General features: G+C 50.7%; 4 protein-coding genes across 4 annotated transcripts in view; 2 read left to right on the top strand and 2 right to left on the bottom strand.

Annotated features, from left to right (window-relative positions):
- LOC135828335 (uncharacterized) overlaps positions 1-3739 on the top strand; it is a 4892-nt gene extending 1153 nt beyond the window's left edge. The window contains exons 2-4 of the mRNA XM_065340781.1: positions 527-618; positions 1546-1680; positions 1896-3739. Coding sequence (XP_065196853.1) covers positions 527-618; positions 1546-1680; positions 1896-2771 — 1103 coding nt within the window. The 3' untranslated portion in view covers positions 2772-3739. The remainder of the gene's footprint in view (positions 1-526; positions 619-1545; positions 1681-1895) is intronic.
- A 1121-nt stretch (positions 3740-4860) lies between these two features.
- On the bottom strand, positions 4861-13406 carry LOC135828862 (zinc finger HIT domain-containing protein 3-like). Its single transcript, XM_065341290.1, has 5 exons — positions 13228-13406; positions 13070-13101; positions 7509-7616; positions 6603-6686; positions 4861-6258 (listed from the first exon to the last, which is right to left on the bottom strand). The coding sequence occupies exons 1-5, from the start codon at positions 13299-13301 to the stop codon at positions 6017-6019; spliced, it is 540 nt and encodes a 179-aa protein (XP_065197362.1). The 5' UTR covers positions 13302-13406; the 3' UTR covers positions 4861-6016.
- On the bottom strand, positions 8329-12199 carry LOC135828669 (uncharacterized). Its single transcript, XM_065341092.1, has 6 exons — positions 12116-12199; positions 11688-11903; positions 11274-11375; positions 9168-11036; positions 8646-9002; positions 8329-8500 (listed from the first exon to the last, which is right to left on the bottom strand). The coding sequence occupies exons 1-5, from the start codon at positions 12197-12199 to the stop codon at positions 8661-8663; spliced, it is 2613 nt and encodes an 870-aa protein (XP_065197164.1). The 3' UTR covers positions 8329-8500; positions 8646-8660.
- A 115-nt stretch (positions 13407-13521) lies between the features above and the next one.
- LOC135828199 (probable cytosolic iron-sulfur protein assembly protein CIAO1) lies at positions 13522-15350 on the top strand. The gene has a single exon (XM_065340648.1). It carries the CDS (start codon positions 13628-13630, stop codon positions 14660-14662), a length of 1035 nt encoding a protein of 344 aa, XP_065196720.1. The 5' UTR covers positions 13522-13627; the 3' UTR covers positions 14663-15350.
- The last annotated feature ends 713 nt before the right edge of the window (positions 15351-16063 follow it).

The following is a 16063-nucleotide window of genomic DNA, read 5'->3' as shown; positions in this document are numbered from 1 at the left end:
TAGTAATTACCCGTATGACAAATTTCAGAGCAAAACTTCTATAATTTTGACAACTTTCACTGTTTCAGGGCAAAACATCGATCATTTGGCAACTTTCAGAGCAATTTTTGATTGTCTGGACTTTCAGCACTCCATTGCATGTTTCACTACATTCCATTCACTGCATGCAGTGAATGGGATTTTCGGTCTTTGACCACTTGCTGGTGAGCTGATCTACTCACCTCCCACCGCTTTAGGAGCTGCATCTGCGCCTTGATCCTTGAAGGGTGATGGCGTTCCTAGAACTTCCTACGGATGGGGAAAACTCGGTTTCCAGCCGAGTCTCACGCGAACCGTGCAATTTTTTTGCATGTTTCATTATTTTAAAAATTAGTTTTAGAAAGTTGACAGAAACCTGGCCACTACATGTACTCTGCTTGCTCACTCTAGTCCCCAACTCTGTAGCATAAGAGCATGCATCCAAGTGGTCGCCTTCACAGGTCTTACGTTAGTGCTTTGTTGATCTCTTCTTCTGCTGCTACTGCAGAGATCCTGGGCCAGGAGGGAACGCCGTACCACCGCGGTGTCTTCAAACTGCTCATTCACCTGCCCGAGCGCTATCCGTTTGAGGCGCCCAAGGTCAGACTGGACTGATATGCTTGTACAATGCTGTGGGGTGTCGAAGAACTGGGGGGGGGTCAGCCTCCTAGCCTAGACCGTTTATATGTTCATGCACTACAGTCTATGCACAGTTGAGTTGCCGTGTATGCATTTGTATAGAGAGAGTCGCCCCTTAATCGCTTCCATCTACTCTATTAGTCTTACACAGCCAACTAAACAAGCCGGTGCATTGTGTGCCAGTGGCGTGTCCAGGATTTGGCTGAGGGGGGTTGCGGCCGGGATGGGGTGGGGGTAGATGATATCTGAAAGACTGTCAGTCCGCTCCGAAACCTCAACTGGAATAACAGCGACTTCATCACTCCCACAGTTTCCTGTTGGAGCGGCAGCAGGATTTGCGCCGCCACAGTAACGCTTTGCAAAAAATCAATCCATGCTCTGCTGGCTAGAGCTTGGCCTTTTGGGATGTCGCTGAGACATCGAAGAAAAGTCTTCGAGTCAACCAAAACACGATTCGAATGCCAAGGGCTCAGGCGATCATCCTCGACCTCAAACATCGTTGTGCAAACTTGAAAGTTGCGGAAAGAAGTCTCAAGACGCGTCGAGCGCGTCCCAGGCTCCCAGCAGGGATCACACTGTACAACAGTGCACACAGTCAGGTCACCGTGTTTCTGTAGCCGTACATGCTCACTGGCACTCTGTACTCTGTAGTGTGTACAATCAACACCAGCTCGAGCACCGTACCGTGCAACCGCTTTTGGACGATCGTTTCAGGCCACGCGCGCACCCCCCCCCCCCCCCCAACCCTGCCTTATATTTTTCGAAACCTAGGTCGAAACTTTTGAGGGAGGGGCGCGCGCACCCCCCTAAACCCGCCACTGTGTGCGTACGAAACTATGCGTTCCATGAAACCCACATGCTAAACCATTTCCCTTCCTTTCCTTGCAGGTGCGTTTTTCCACACCAATCTACCACCCGAACATTGACAACGGTGGTCGTATCTGCCTGGACATCCTCAAGCCACCGCCATCGGGAAGCTGGAGACCCAGTATGAACATTGCCTCTGTCCTCACGTCCATTCTGGTGGGTAGTGGGACATGGGTGAGAGTGAGAGAGAGAGAGAGAGAGAGAGAGGGGGGGGGGGGGGGGAGGGAGGAAGTGAGTGAGTGGGGCGCGTGTGTGTGTGTGCGTGTATGTGTGGTGGTGGGGAGAGAGAAAGTTCTTATCCACCCGGGTTCTCTCTGACAACAGCTTGTGCATGTACTGTATCTTCTTCTGTTGGTTGGTGTCTTATTCAGCTTCTGATGGCAGAGGCGAACCCTGACGACCCTCTCATGGTGGATATCTCTACCGAGTTCAAGCAAAACCGCACGCAATTCACGCGTACTGCCTGCGCATGGACGGTGAAGTTTGCCTCCGGGGAGAATGTCGGCGCTTCGAGTATGTGTCACGCTGATTCTCGCAGTGCAGCTGAGCTGCCCCGGGCGGTGAGTACCCCGCTTAGTGACACTGCTAGCCGCACGCGCTCTGACGAGCTTGCGGACGCCATGAAAACCGCCGCCATGCCGTCGGGAGCGACGCGAGGCGGCAGTTTGCTGAAGCGCCGCCAGCCAATCGCCGCCGCCGCCCCTTCAGCTGCTTCCGCGGTGGCATGCGACACGCGGCAACCTGCCAGTGGCAAGCCTGATGCAATCTCACTTACAAAAGACCGACCTAGTGCCGAAGCGCTGAGATCGGAATCGCACCCGCTACCGCATTCAACAGCTGGCCACCTGGCCATGTCGCTCAAGCCCAGTGTTCCACCCGTAAGTTCACATGCTGCTGCTTCATGGCCAAGCAATGCGGATTACCGGCATACAGGGGAACAGCGAGACATGGCATCTCCCGCCACAACGACACAACACAATCCCGCGACTCTGGTGTCTAGGGCACAGCAAGCGGACGCGGTCGATTGCGTCGTTATCGACGATTCGGACGACACCGACTACGTTTCCGACAACGAGCCCGCCACCTATATGAGTGACGTGATGGCGTACACCCGCCGGGGCATCCGTCCGGCAGGAGCCATGAAGCGTTTCGCCAGCGATGGGGACGACGACGACGACGAATGCAGCGCAAAGCGAGTGTGCTACCCGCCGGACACTGACTACCGATCTGATGAGGACATCCTTTGAGTAATGACTTTAGGAGTGTCTTATTTCCCCGATTGTAAGGCGCACCCCGTGTCCAGGTCCATGTCATAATTATCGCAATCAAGAGTACTAACTTTGCGGCTAGTTTAGTACTCTTGATTGCCATATTAAAGTTGTTTCCATGTCATATCGTTTCGATATATTCACTTCAGTAGTGATCATGCTCGACTGTGAGTTGGCCCTGAAGTTAAGGGTAGAAAAGATGCGACTTATATTCCGGGGAAATACAGTACTGACAAACCTGCCTTTTTCGAAGAACTGTGCCGACGCCAGCAGCTGCCATTGACGTTCCAAAGGTGCACTTTAAGACTGCGCTGTGTATGACCGATGTCGTACATACGCGTGCATTGCAGATATGTACATGGCCCTCGACGACGCTGGAGATAAGTTTTTGTTGTTGTTGCTGCTACTGCTGCTGCTGCAGTTTGAAGTCTTTTATTCTCACGATAGCCAGTGGCCAATAAGAGAAAGTTGTTTTTGTTGTTGTTGCTACTGCTGCTGCTGCAGTTTGAAGTCTTTTATTCTCACGATAGCCAGTGGCCAATAAGAGAAAGCTGTTGTTGTTGTTATGTTTTTGTTTCGTTTAGCCGAAGTACTCTGTTTATGAGTTTGAGGTTCACTTGATGTGTGTACACCGTGGCGTAGATATGAGGCGATCATTTATCTTTAGGAACACATAATGGATACCAGTAGATGTACATAATATAGTACTAGTAGCCAGGGAGTAGTAAAATACCGGTTTTTTACTACTCCGGGTAGTAGTTGTAGTTCCTGCTGTCACTCTGCTACATCTGTAGCATTGCAAGTCTGGTTTTTTATTGGATCTGATTTACTTTTGATCTCATAAGCTTGCTTTAATAGTGGGTTCTTTTCTCTTCATGTGTGCTGTTCTCCCTTCCAAATAACCACCACGCACATTGCTCACTCTGATACTCAGATTGGCCTCCGTACTGCGGTGAACAGACTGATTGACGAACACACGTACAATACTGTCGGTCGCCGAAGAACTGGGGGGGGTCAGCATCCTAGCCTAGACTGTTCTTATTCTCATGTACCAGTCTACTTGTATGCACAGTTGAGTCACTGCGTGTACATTGGTATGCTGTGCTTGGTGAAATTCTAGGCTGGCCGTTCTTCGGCGCCCGACAGTACGGTGGCAGGGCGTGTGACTTGAGTGTGGGGTGCGGTGGCTGGCTTGCACTCGCTGTTTACGCCGGTGATCAGTGTGGGTCTGGCCGTGGCATACCGGTAATGCGTGCCCGCCAGCCGTTGTCCTCTGCACCAGGGCCTCTGCCCTTACACTGTAGTACTACTGTAGTCTGTGACTCTGTATGGCCGCACGGACCAGGGATGCGGTTTATAAGACTCCTTGGCCAGGCCGTGCAGCGGAGACCTGCATGCATAGTAGAGCGGTTCCGCACTGCGTAAAGTTAAGCAATTTTACGTTAGTGGGCGGGAAAAACCCGTGAATTCGTGAGTTTGCACTCCACTTACGGAAAGGTGTCTACGTAGAGTACGTAGATAGGGCTCTGATAACGTAGGTGCTCCGTAAGTGGAGTGGGGTACTGTAAATCAACTAATTTTCGCTGATTTCGCCGCTGGGTACCAACCGGCCAAAGTAAATCGCAGGCCAAAATTTGTCATAGAGGCAAGTGATGCATTATTAAGCCATGGCTGCATGTGAGGGCAACAAATACCAATCGATTTCTTTTTTGAAAACCCAAATCGGCCAAAGTTAAATGACGGCCAAAAGTTTCATTTCGAGATCGGCCAAAGTTTCTCACTGGCCAAAATTTGTTGATTTACAGTACACATTAATTTATGACTCCCCCCCCCCCCCCCAGGTCGATCCGGTCGACCGTCGTACACTGCCGCGTTTGGGGTTGCCAAGGGCAGCTACGTGGTTTGAAAACTCTGTATCTCGGACCACAGATCCGCATGGAGTTTCCGTAAGACTTTCCGTAGATCGACTACGTTTTCTGCTAACGTAGTTACGTTCTGCCGTGACAGTTACCCATGCAGAAAAGTCAGAAGCTGCAACACTCTTGGTTTCATGCACTCGTGAGACTCACTGAGTACAGTGAAACCTGTGAGACTTCTCTCACAAATAAACAGACACACCCGGACGCCGTGGTCTGGTTCAATGAAAGAATAACAAAAGTTATGATCGGTGCGTGCAGAAGCAGAATAGCGAACATGATTTTGGAACAGGAGGCAAGCGCGCAAGAACAGAGCCAAAGTACAGAGACATAGTGTGTATTTGGTCAGCGCCAGCAGCAGTACATTGGGTGTGTGGTGAACAAACGCCATATTTCCACATTGGCATAGCCCACAGTAAAGATCGGAGGTCCGCCAAGAAACACTGCCGGGTGCACGCATGTGCCGCAAACACAGCTACCCACGGGGGAAATGAAAAGCATCGGTTCGCACAACACACACAAGCGCTTGAGCAGCACAATACAGTACCATTCGCCCATGTGGCTGCTGCACTGAGGGTTGATAATGACAGTCAAGAGCAATGTCTGCTGCGGGTGGCTGTCTACATGTGGATAGCATTGGCAAATCCACTGCTAGAGGTTTCATGGGGACCCACAATCTTGCCTATCTGCTGATCGATAGACGGAGTACATGTACTGTAGATGTGAATACGGTGGCGACACTACTACTGTCCAGGGGCGACAAGAAACACTGAGCAGAAGATGAAGTGCACTGTGTTGGCAGCGGCTGCTGCTGGTGCTCACACTTGGCGTGGATACGTCACTCAGCATGCAGCATGCACTGCTGGCCATCTTTACTGGCGTGCTCTGCAGTTCAAACGTGCCGGCGCTGGCCCGCACGGCAAGATGTCTGACACTACCCTGTCCGCCCGTTGTGTCAGATGTTGTTTTGTTTAGCCAAAGTACTCTGTTACGGAGTTGCAGTGTCAGCTGCTATGTCTCCGCTGTGTAGGTACGTGCAGTTAGGCATTGAAGCGGCAATGCCGAAAACTGCTGTGCCGCCGAGACGGACTGGACCATCCGCGCAGCAGCGGGTTACTTCACGTGTCCGTAAAGAGCAGAGACACGCAGTGCTGACGGCCGCTGTCGCGATCACGGTTCACACCGTGCTCGCTAGCGTTGCCTTCAGAGCAGGCCGAGACTCTGAACTAGCATTGCCTTCAGAGCAGGCCGAGACCCTGCACTAGCATTGCCTTCAGAGCAGGCCGAGACCCTGCACTAGCATAGCCTTCAGAGCAGGCCGAGACCCTGCAGCGGATTGGCCGGCCGCGCCTGTCCCGCCGTGTAGACCAGGTCGTCGGCCTTGCCGTTCTCCGCCACCACTCTCAGGCACTCGTCGGCAAACTCGCTGAAGATGGGCAGCTGCATGGCCGCCTTGAGCGCCACCGTGGCACTGGCGGACGCGTCGACGCCGCGCAGCACGTCGCGCAGGTGATGGTTGTGCAACATGTCCCGCAGCGGGGCAGACACACCTGCAGCAGCCAGTCAACACAAGAGGAGAGGGGGGGGGGGGGGGGGAGAGATGAAAGATTATACAGTGAAATCTCATTTTTTTTTTTTTTTACTAGAGCCACGTAAACCCGTCATTTTAAAGATCATAAGACAAACTGTACGTCGCATTGAAGCTTGATGATACAAGAGAGTACAGATTGGGGAGGGGGGACTGCTATGCACATAATGCTCCGTCCTTGTGCTGTTGAGCACTCTAGGCAATCTGGGAACTCTCGCTATTGTACTATCTCTTACAGATGCCCCATATAGCATGACGTGACTAACTTGCACAAGCACACACACACCAACATCTGGACACACGTACCGAGAGCCTGCAGCTGCTCAGCCGTAACACGGTCCTTGTCCTCGTCCTCTTCACTGTCTGGCGACGGTCTACTGCTTGTGTTTCCTGAAGACACACAAACACACACACACACACACACACACACACACACACACACACACACACATACACAAATACACACACGCACACACATACACACACATACCATACACACACACATACATACACCATGTACCATGTATACGCCCGTCGCAAGAGAAGCACGCAAATCTGCAAGTGAACTGGATGTGCACCCACAGATTTTCTCTTATAGCAACGATAGCGAACAAGATCTGAATGAGACAGATCATAACGTGCGCCAGATAACTGTCTAATCCACACAACTGGCGAAGCCATGTGAATCGACCACCAATGCACACCTGGTCTACACCACACTGAGTACATCGGCATAAAACGGCCAAGACAGTTACCTATGCACACCCTACACTTGCTGGAGTAACCAGTATAGACAGCACGCTGCCTTGATAGAAGTAGACACTAGATGCACTGGTACCTTGAAGTGAAATTGGAGTTACTTTACCAACCAGCCTCGGCTGCTGAGTACTGGGAACCCAGAGCCAACAACCTCAGCTGTGAAAGCTATGATAGTAACGACACACTGGATTGTGGAGCCGAAACTAGTCCAACTTCCAAATGCTTTGGCAAGAAGGTAGCCTTCCAACAGGGGGGGGGGGGGGGGGGGGGGGGGAGTACATACACACACATACACGCACACACATACACACGCACACACACACATACACGCACACATACACACACACAGGTACAGTCTTGATAATACACACAGCCTGACGACCGAGACAAACTCGCCACCTGAAGAGAAGCCAACACGTGCTGTTTTGTGGAAGTACCATCTATACTGTTTACCTGCCGTGGATGGAGCACCGCTGGTTGGCCGCATTCCGCTGCTGGCACTTGTTGCCGTGCCATCGGGACCCTGTTGAGACTGGGCTGGTGCATCATCGGAGCAGGACTCTGTTTGCACACACAGCAACAATACATCGGGGAAAGGAATGAAGAATGAAAACGTGTGATGTCAGCATAGTCAATCCAGTCTTCTATACAAGATGTCATCATTACGTTGTACACGACTGTACATCGCACAGAGACGGGTGGAGGGAGTGTGTGTGTGTGTGTGTGTGTGTGTGTGTGTGTGTGTGTGTGTGTGTGTGTGTGTGTGTGTGTGTGTGTGTGTGAGAGAGAGAGAGAGAGAGAGAGAGAGAGAGAGAGAGAGAGAGAGAGAGAGAGAGAGAGAGAGAGAGGTTTGTGAACATGTTTAAAACGCTGCCTCAAGGACCACTAGAACGTGGAACGTTCCCAGGACCGAAACCCACATCATTTCGAGTTCCAGTTACCCGTGTCATCTCCCTAGATGCTACCACTTCTTAGTACACAACCATATCCAGAGATATTATTTTTTTGCCAAGGAATACGAACATCGTCCAAACCCTTCCAAACGAACTAATCATCTTGTCACAATAATGAGGGCTTCAATGATGAGGAATTTGGAAAATCTTGTTATTTTTTCATTGATTGGTGTAGCCCCCACGGCTGTTCGTACGCGGCCATCTAACAATATGGCGGCGATTTTTGTCGAAAATCGCGTTTATGCGATTTTACACAGGAAATTGCCAATACCAGTGGAATTATTAGAAAACAGAGGGAATTATGATAAAAACATACGGCAAAGCAGGTAAAACCCAAATAGATCAAAGCAGCGCGAGCTGGAAACTTCAAGTCAGTTGTTGTTCGTTCAAACAACAAAGCTTTCTTCAAGAAGTTCTTGTTCAGTTCTTTGTTGAGTATTGACGGTGCATCGCGATCTCGATGACGAGGCAAGTGGCCAAGTAGCTGTGTGCCTGTAGAGCAGAAAGATGAAGAAAGCAAACAGTAGGTAGAGAGACTGCACACCCGAGTACATTCCTATGAAGAGTTGCGCCGCAGAAAAAGAAATCCACTCGAGTTCAGGAGAGAGAGAGAGAGCAAATAAAGTTGGTTACTCACGATACTTGCCAGAGATCATGTCGACTGGCGACGTTTTGTCGTGGGACGGTGAATGGCTTGAGGCAAGGTTCGGGACAGATGCTGCTCAGCCATAGCTTTCAGCCTCTGCAGAAGAGCAGGAATCTGGCGGTATCTTCGCTCAAGAGTGTTAAACTCTGCATGGATGCTCTCTGCTCCTTGCTCGGCCAGCAAACCGAGCCCTACTCCGAGCCTCTCCATTGCCGGAGCGGTGTGGCTCTCCAGAAGATGAAGCTTCGGCGTTATGTGGCCAAGCCCTCGATCGACCACCTCCTTCCGTGCTGACTTGAGGAAGGTCCTGATGTTGGATTCCAGCTCTTCAACCTCTGCTCGTGTGACCTGGAATAAACAGCACATATTAAATATCAGCTCTGGATCAAATATTCATAATCAAATTCAGAGTACCTGCATCGAAAGTGGAATCATGTGGATAATGGAATTTGATGGCTTGGAACAGACGAAAAAGCTCCCAGGGAATAAATAGTTATATTGAGTTATGTTTACCTTCCTGCAATGGCCAAAGGCAGAAGTACACTTCCTGTACTCGTCCAGCAGCTTCATGTAACGCAACTGGACAACGCTGGCATCATCCATCAGGTCGGGACAGCGTTCCTGAATTACTGAGATGGGAGCAGCAGCAATCGACTGCAGGACAGCGGGCTGAAGTGCGCGGTGCACGTGGTTTCCGATAAATGCACCTCCGTGGTACACCTGGCGCTTGATGTTGTGGGATTGCAGCACAGGTTCGACTGCCGATTCACAAGGCCCACATATGTCTTTTTCAGCAGTTGCGGCAAGTATCTGCTGCGAGATGCCCTCCTTTGCCTTTGTCATCTCCACCACTGTGTCATTGGCCTTCTGCCACTCCGCTCTGATCTGCTCACACACGAACTCTAAGTTACCGCCAGTAACACCCTGGTTGTGGGCATGCAGTGCTACGTAGTTCAGCTGCTGCTGGTAACCAGAGGCCTGTTCCGACGCTGCTGCTATCTGCTCTTCTGCGTCGTGATGGTCGCGATAGAGGCCAGATAGCCGTCCGAAAGCGTCGCTATCTCCAGCAGCAGACTGGGCCTTGCTGGCCAAGAGCTTGTCCAGCTCACGCAGATCCTTCAGCATTGCATCGAACATCCAGGCAAATATGCCCAAGTCCAGGTGGAGGACTGGCACGATGACGTTGGGTAGTGGCACAGGAAGGATTGCCGGACGAATGACGTTGTTGTGTAACTTGGCGTTTGGTAATCTCTCCCCGTCTGCGATGAATTCCAGCAGGTTGCTACTGAGGGTGGCCAGGGAGCGGGGTACACTGTCCTCAGGCTCTCTCTGCAATACTGGCGTCTCCATAGATTTCTTCTTGCAGTGGCAATGTAAGCACGGACGTAGGCCACTTGGTCCCGACAACCCGTACATACTACACTGAAATTCGTAGTCTCCGAAGATGAAGAGGACGAGCCGCTTCCCCTCCCATTTGCCATGTGAGATAAGGTGCAAGACCTCATCGCGGTACATACCAAGTGCAGTTTCCAGATTCGCTGGCGTGTCCTTTGCGTGGAATACACACAGCGGTACGGTGTTGTCCGGCGAGTTGGGGTGCTGCAGGTTGGCTACTTGCATGGAGAACTTGAACGATTCACCGCCATGGTCCCCGCCCAGCTTTATCCAAACCTCGCTCTCCGGTATTGCACCATCGTGCCATGTCAGTAGCCCACGATCCTTGTATAGCTGGAGGTAGTGGTTGATGACTACCTCCAAGCTGGGCATGTACACCACCGGTGCCAGCGCGATCTGCTTTTTCACCACCATTGGCACGTCCTTGGCCGTGTAGGGTGGAAGGGCTGCTGCTAGTGTTGTTCGCATCTTGCGTTCTGACTCGAACTTCACTCCACACTGCTTAAGCCATTGCCGCAGCTTCCTGAGTTGATTCCACGGGAGCATGAGGTCGGCTTTGATGGCCAAGCCAATTCCAGCCTCGGGCGAATGTGGTGCCAACCCAGCCTCTCTGAGGAGATCCATCTGCTCGTCGCTGCTCATCCTGCGAAGAATTGCTACAGTCTGGGCACTGGCGCCGGCACTTCCACCACATACAGACTCAGTGAGCGACCTCAGTTCTGCTGTTCGCCGTCTCTTCGTACGTTCACTGGCTGCCTCGGAGGATGTGTCAGCGAATGTAAGCCTTTGATATACCTGCGGTCTGCCACGCTCACTTTGCTTCACCTCCAGCTTCCCTGAGTCAGAACGAGCGGAAACCAGGTGGCCAAGCAGCCTGTCAGCAGTATCACCGCGGAGCTTGGATGGTGATGCGTCCAGGACTTGAGCGATTGTCGCCGATTTGGTGACCGGACGTGTCAGTCCTTGCTGGGTTAGTGGTGTAGACACCTGCAACGACGCCAATAAACAAGTAGAAACACCACACTGTTGACTACTGTGGTTGGCAAGGAATTTTGCCACATGCAGCTCCATTTTGCTCTATCATTTCCTTTCTTTATATTCAGTCCATTGCGAAGCTCATTTCTTTTCTGTAATATCTCCACTATCTAATCTGACAATTTCTGTTTTAGTTTTAAGACCTGGTTGGATTGGATACACAGACTGCTCTATAACAGAGATACGCACCTGTGTGGATACTGATGCGCGTGTGTCGATAGATATCTCGGGCTCATGTGGTGCTGGCAGCTGCTGCTGTGAGGTACTGCTTGCCGTGGCCGTTTCAAAGATCTGCACAGATATAATAGTAGTATACACAGTTGTGTTTCATGGAATGCTGCACCATACTACTGCTGAGAATGGTTATCTGCATGCGTAGGACTCGACTCAATTCACTTCTTTTGTATAGGTGCCTACAAGCATTGATTTTGATGTATGTCTGCTGCCGTTGAACACTGTGTTGTGTGTGTTCGTGTTTGCATGTGCGTGCTTGCATGTGTGTGCGTGTGTGTGTGTGTGTGCACGCATGTGTGTGTGTGTGTGTGTGTGTGCGCGCATGTGTGTTCATTCCCAATTTTGTTTCATCAATTTCTGCTTGTATACCTGAGTGTCTGCTGTTGTTTCACCGACAACGGTTGTACTGGGCGTAGCCGATACGGACTGCTGCGCACAGGGAGCTGGTGTGGCTGCTGTTGTGTTCTGTGATTGTGATACAGACTGTTCGGCACTGGTAGTCTGTTCAGCTGTAGCTGTACCACGCGTTAATGATGCCGGCTGTTCGACGGTGCGAGTCTCGATCCCCACGGCTGGGGCTGGGACCTGTTATGAAGACAGAGAATTAATATAAAAAGGATTACATCCATGATTAGGCTCTGACATGTTGCTTTTTGCACATCCAAATTTGACCACACTTACCTGCGTTGGTACTGCCGTAGCCTGGCTGGTTCCCGTGTCTGGTAAGGCTCCGCCGCGCAATTTGGTCTTTTTCTTCGGCGGCCTTCCACCCTTTGAGCGTTGTTGATACAACTTACAGACAGTGCAACCAGCACGTTTGTGACCTTCCCATGTGACTGGTGACCCACAACCACCTCCACAATGCTGTGTGCCAGATGCATTCCTTGCCAGCGCACGTTGGCATAGCGAACATATGTATTTAGGGTGTGTATCAGGTTTGTCTTCTGTGATGTCGATCTGGTGGACTTGTTTTAATTGCTGTTTATATTGCTGAGTGCTATAGCGCATGCTGTGGCCTAGATTAGTGAACTTGGCACCACCAACACGACATACTGAGTCCAAAATGGACAAATGTTCGTCCATGACTGCCCACTAAAGATATCGCACGGGACCAAGTTCCGCTGCGTGGGACTCAACAAGTCATGAACAAAGGGGCTAAAAAAGGCCAGGAGCAGCCTACAAAACTGCCCAGCAGGCTCAGAAAACTCCACGAAGGTCTACAGAGACGTCGGTATTGTAGACAATCACAACATCTTCGTGGAACTACATTTCCGCCATGCGCGACCTCAAGAAAGACGGAACACTTTCGGATTTTCTCGAGTGCGATGTCAGGAAGAAGGCCGTTCTTTCTCCTCGCCCAAACACCAATTTTTTCTGCGGGAAAGTTACGATTAACGCTGAAAACGGGTCTGAAAGTAATCGAAATACTCTAAAACGATGCTATTTTTCAGGTACGACGGACGTACCAGATTTGAAAATTCAAATTTCTGGACGCCATTTTGGATGGCCACTGATCGCATGCACGGGACAGCCGTGCCCCAGAGACCATTTCAAAGAGTGCTGTGAGGACGTATGGTTAACATGAGTGTGAACTGAGATAAAAATAATGATCCATGCTATCATGACAAACAATTTTAATGTCCTTCAATGACGAAAACAATAAAGAATTAAAAAAACATAATCTCTTAATGGCGATGGTGCCATCGTGAGAATAAAGAATTCAATTCAACAAGCTCAGCTCAAACTCTTACCCTTGTGGCTTTTGAAGCACGTTAGAGAGCAACTGTTCAGGAAGTTCAGGAAAGGAATGAGCAGAATCAAAGGATACGGACTTGTTTACTGCCCTCACATTGCAACTTTACATGCCGAACAAACAAACGATTTTCCACTCAGTGAAGAAAAAACTTACTACCGTATGAGGCAGCGAGGGCATTTGTATTTGGACGCATTCTCCGAGCAAATGGCACAGGTGATGGGAGGCATTGTTGCCGAGCAAAAACTGAATCAATGAAACCAAGAGGCAAGAGTCACTCTTGATGAAACTGATGAAACAAAGAACGTCTTCAAAGACACATTCGTGGCAGATTCAACTACAAAAAAATAATGAACAACGCACGTGGGTCTTACGTCATGATAGCATCATTCCACTCTTTCAGCGCCAATAATGCTCAAAAAATATGTGCACGTTTCAAAAGTTTGACAAAACTGAATGATGAAAATACAAATTCGAAATCAAATGAACAATGTCTCGGTGTTTGCAAGTGCTGTACTGATTCCTGGAATGAGCTGTTAGCTCGAAGAGAGCAACAATGTCTGCTCGCCTGGAGCTCCTTCAGACTCTGGAAAACCCGCAGCAGACGACCATCTGGACCGTGGCTTGGAACCCGTCCGGAACTCTGCTGGCCAGTTGTGGGACTGACAAGAATATTCGCATTTGGGGCGAGGAATCGCCAGGAAGGTATGTCTGCAAGACGGTGCTGACAGATGGGCATCAGCGCACGGTGAGAACCGTGGCATGGTCGCCGTGCGGCCGCCGACTGGCCAGCGCCAGCTTCGACGCCACATCGTCGGTGTGGGAGCGACGCGAGGAGTTCGAGTGCGTGGCCACGCTGGAAGGGCACGAGTCGGAGGTGAAGTCGGTGGCCTGGTCCGCCTCAGGCGACCTGCTGGCGACGTGCTCGCGCGACAAGAGCGTGTGGATCTGGGAGATCGGGCAGGAGGAGGAGGACGACCTGGAGGTGGAGTGTGCCAGTGTACAGAGCGTGCACTCTCAGGACGTCAAGCACGTCTCATGGCACCCCACACTGCCCATCCTCTGCTCAGCATCGTACGACGACACCATTAAGCTGTTCTGCGAGGATGACGACGACTGGACATGCGCGGCAACGCTCACCAGCCACGAGTCGACGGTGTGGTGCGCGCGCTTCAACACCAGCGGTGCCCTGCTGGCCTCGTGCAGCCAGGACCGCTCGGTCAAGCTGTGGCGTAACGTGGGCGCGCCGATGACGTCATCGTCGGCGGCGATGACGTCGCAGTGGCAGTGCGCGGCGACGCTGAGCGGCGGGCCGCACGAGCGCGCCGTGTACCACCTGGACTGGTCGGCGGACGGTCGCCTGGCGACGGCCTGTGGCGACAACGGCGTGCGCGTCCTCGAAGTGGACGTGTGCGGCGAACACGGCGGCAGCAGTCAGGCGCCGGCGCTGTACGTGTGCGCGACCAGCGAGCAGGCGCACTCGCACGGGCAGGACGTCAACTGCGTGGCGTGGAACCCGAAGGACGCGGCGCTGCTGGCCTCGTGCTCCGACGACGGCACGATACGACTGTGGCGCTTTCACCCGGACTGATTCTGGTGCTGCTTGCCTGCATGCATTCGACAGGGCTCATCTGTTCACGCCCTCATACTGGAAATCAACAAATTTTGGCCAGTGAGAACTATCTGTCCCCCGTGAATTCCGTTGCAGAATATCAGAAATTCCGTGCAGAATTCTGCGGCTGAAAACAGTAAATTCTGTGCTAATTCTGCAAATCCTTCCAAATTCTGCGGCATTGCTCCATGGGAAATGAGCGTGAAAACAGTTTAAATTTCCGCAACACCACCGAATTTCATTGTCTCTATAAATTCTGGACCAAAATTATTCGAAATCCTGGTCTAAAAAACTGAAAGCTCCAAAATGTACCGTGCAAGTAACATTAGTTGATTTTGAAAGTCACAAGCGGGTTGGTTTGGCTGTGAAATACAGCAAAATCCTCCAGAAAAAGCAGTTTTCTCTCTTTTCTGCAATATTCCGCGGGATTTTCTGAATTCTGCGGACACTACTGGATTCTGCGGAAATTCTGCAATCCGCGGAATCGCGGAATTCACGGGGGATATAAGTATATGGCCGACCAGGGTTTCAAGAAAGAATATCGATCGGAATTTATTTGCATGTTGTTCTCACATGCATCCATGGCCGGCTTTTAATCATGCATCATTTGCCTCTATGACTCTGAGTTTGACAAACTATTAAAGTTAATTATTTGGTCTGCAGTTTACTTCCGTCTTTGGCCGGTTGGTACCAAGCGAGATAAATTAAATCGCCAGCTGTATACCCTACATGTACAAGCAAGAGTGCATAAACCTGTTTATGTACTCTTGTTGCTACAAGTTAGTTAGTATTTCAAAAGAAGTATGAGATTGAGTCCATCTCACCGATCGAGTAAATCCCGATCCACGCGCATGCACTTGCATATTATTCACCTGCTGGGTGAAAACAGTTCTGAGGCAATCGTCACTCTGGTCGTGCATGCTCCCAGTATTTTACTACTCCCTGATAATAGTAACCAAGACTTTTACTACTACCAAGAGTACATAAATCAGAGTGTGCAACTGTGCATATCAGACCTGAAACAGCGCAGTTCGTGCACTACGTCACCGTGATAAGGTCAGCCAAGCCGGGACTTGCATCAGGGAGTAGTACAATACTGTATTGTACTACTCCCTGACTTGCACACAGCTCAAATTTTCGTGTTAGCCCAGAAATCAGCCAAATTCGCTTGATTGTAGACGTCATGTTTCAGGGTTTCGGTGCTTTTATGGGACTGTGTACATCCACCGACAAGTTAATTCACCAGGCTATCCGTATCAAAAAACCGAAATCAGGACAAACTCCATGCCGTCAGAAATGACGTTCTGCACGAATTACGCTCCCACAGGAACCAACTCTGGTTTATGTACTCTTGCTACTACCAAGAGTACATAACTCTTG

Source organism: Sycon ciliatum, chromosome 12 (genome assembly GCF_964019385.1).
Source record: "Sycon ciliatum chromosome 12, ocSycCili1.1, whole genome shotgun sequence".
NCBI classification, from domain to species: domain Eukaryota; kingdom Metazoa; phylum Porifera; class Calcarea; order Leucosolenida; family Sycettidae; genus Sycon; species Sycon ciliatum.
This window is presented reverse-complemented; position numbering and strand designations above follow the sequence as displayed.

What these genes read in the sequence shown, in the direction of transcription:
- LOC135828669 (XM_065341092.1), bottom strand. Translation starts at nt 12,199, where the DNA reads ATGCATCTGGCACACAGCATTGTGGAGGTGGTTGTGGGTCACCAGTCA. An exon ending in ACGTGCTGGTTGCACTGTCT is followed by an intron (nt 11,904 to 12,115) that starts GTAAGTTGTATC and finishes TCTTCATAACAG; the next exon opens with GTCCCAGCCCCAGCCGTGGG. An exon ending in GCGCATCAGTATCCACACAG is followed by an intron (nt 11,037 to 11,273) that starts GTGCGTATCTCT and finishes GCGTCGTTGCAG; the next exon opens with GTGTCTACACCACTAACCCA.
- LOC135828862 (XM_065341290.1), bottom strand. Translation starts at nt 13,301, where the DNA reads ATGCCTCCCATCACCTGTGCCATTTGCTCGGAGAATGCGTCCAAATAC. An exon ending in CCTCGCTGCCTCATACGGTA is followed by an intron (nt 13,102 to 13,227) that starts GTAAGTTTTTTC and finishes CTTCCTGAACAG; the next exon opens with TTGCTCTCTAACGTGCTTCA. An exon ending in CGGTGCTCCATCCACGGCAG is followed by an intron (nt 6,687 to 7,508) that starts GTAAACAGTATA and finishes GTGTGTCTTCAG; the next exon opens with GAAACACAAGCAGTAGACCG.
- LOC135828199 (XM_065340648.1), top strand. Translation starts at nt 13,628, where the DNA reads ATGTCTGCTCGCCTGGAGCTCCTTCAGACTCTGGAAAACCCGCAGCAG.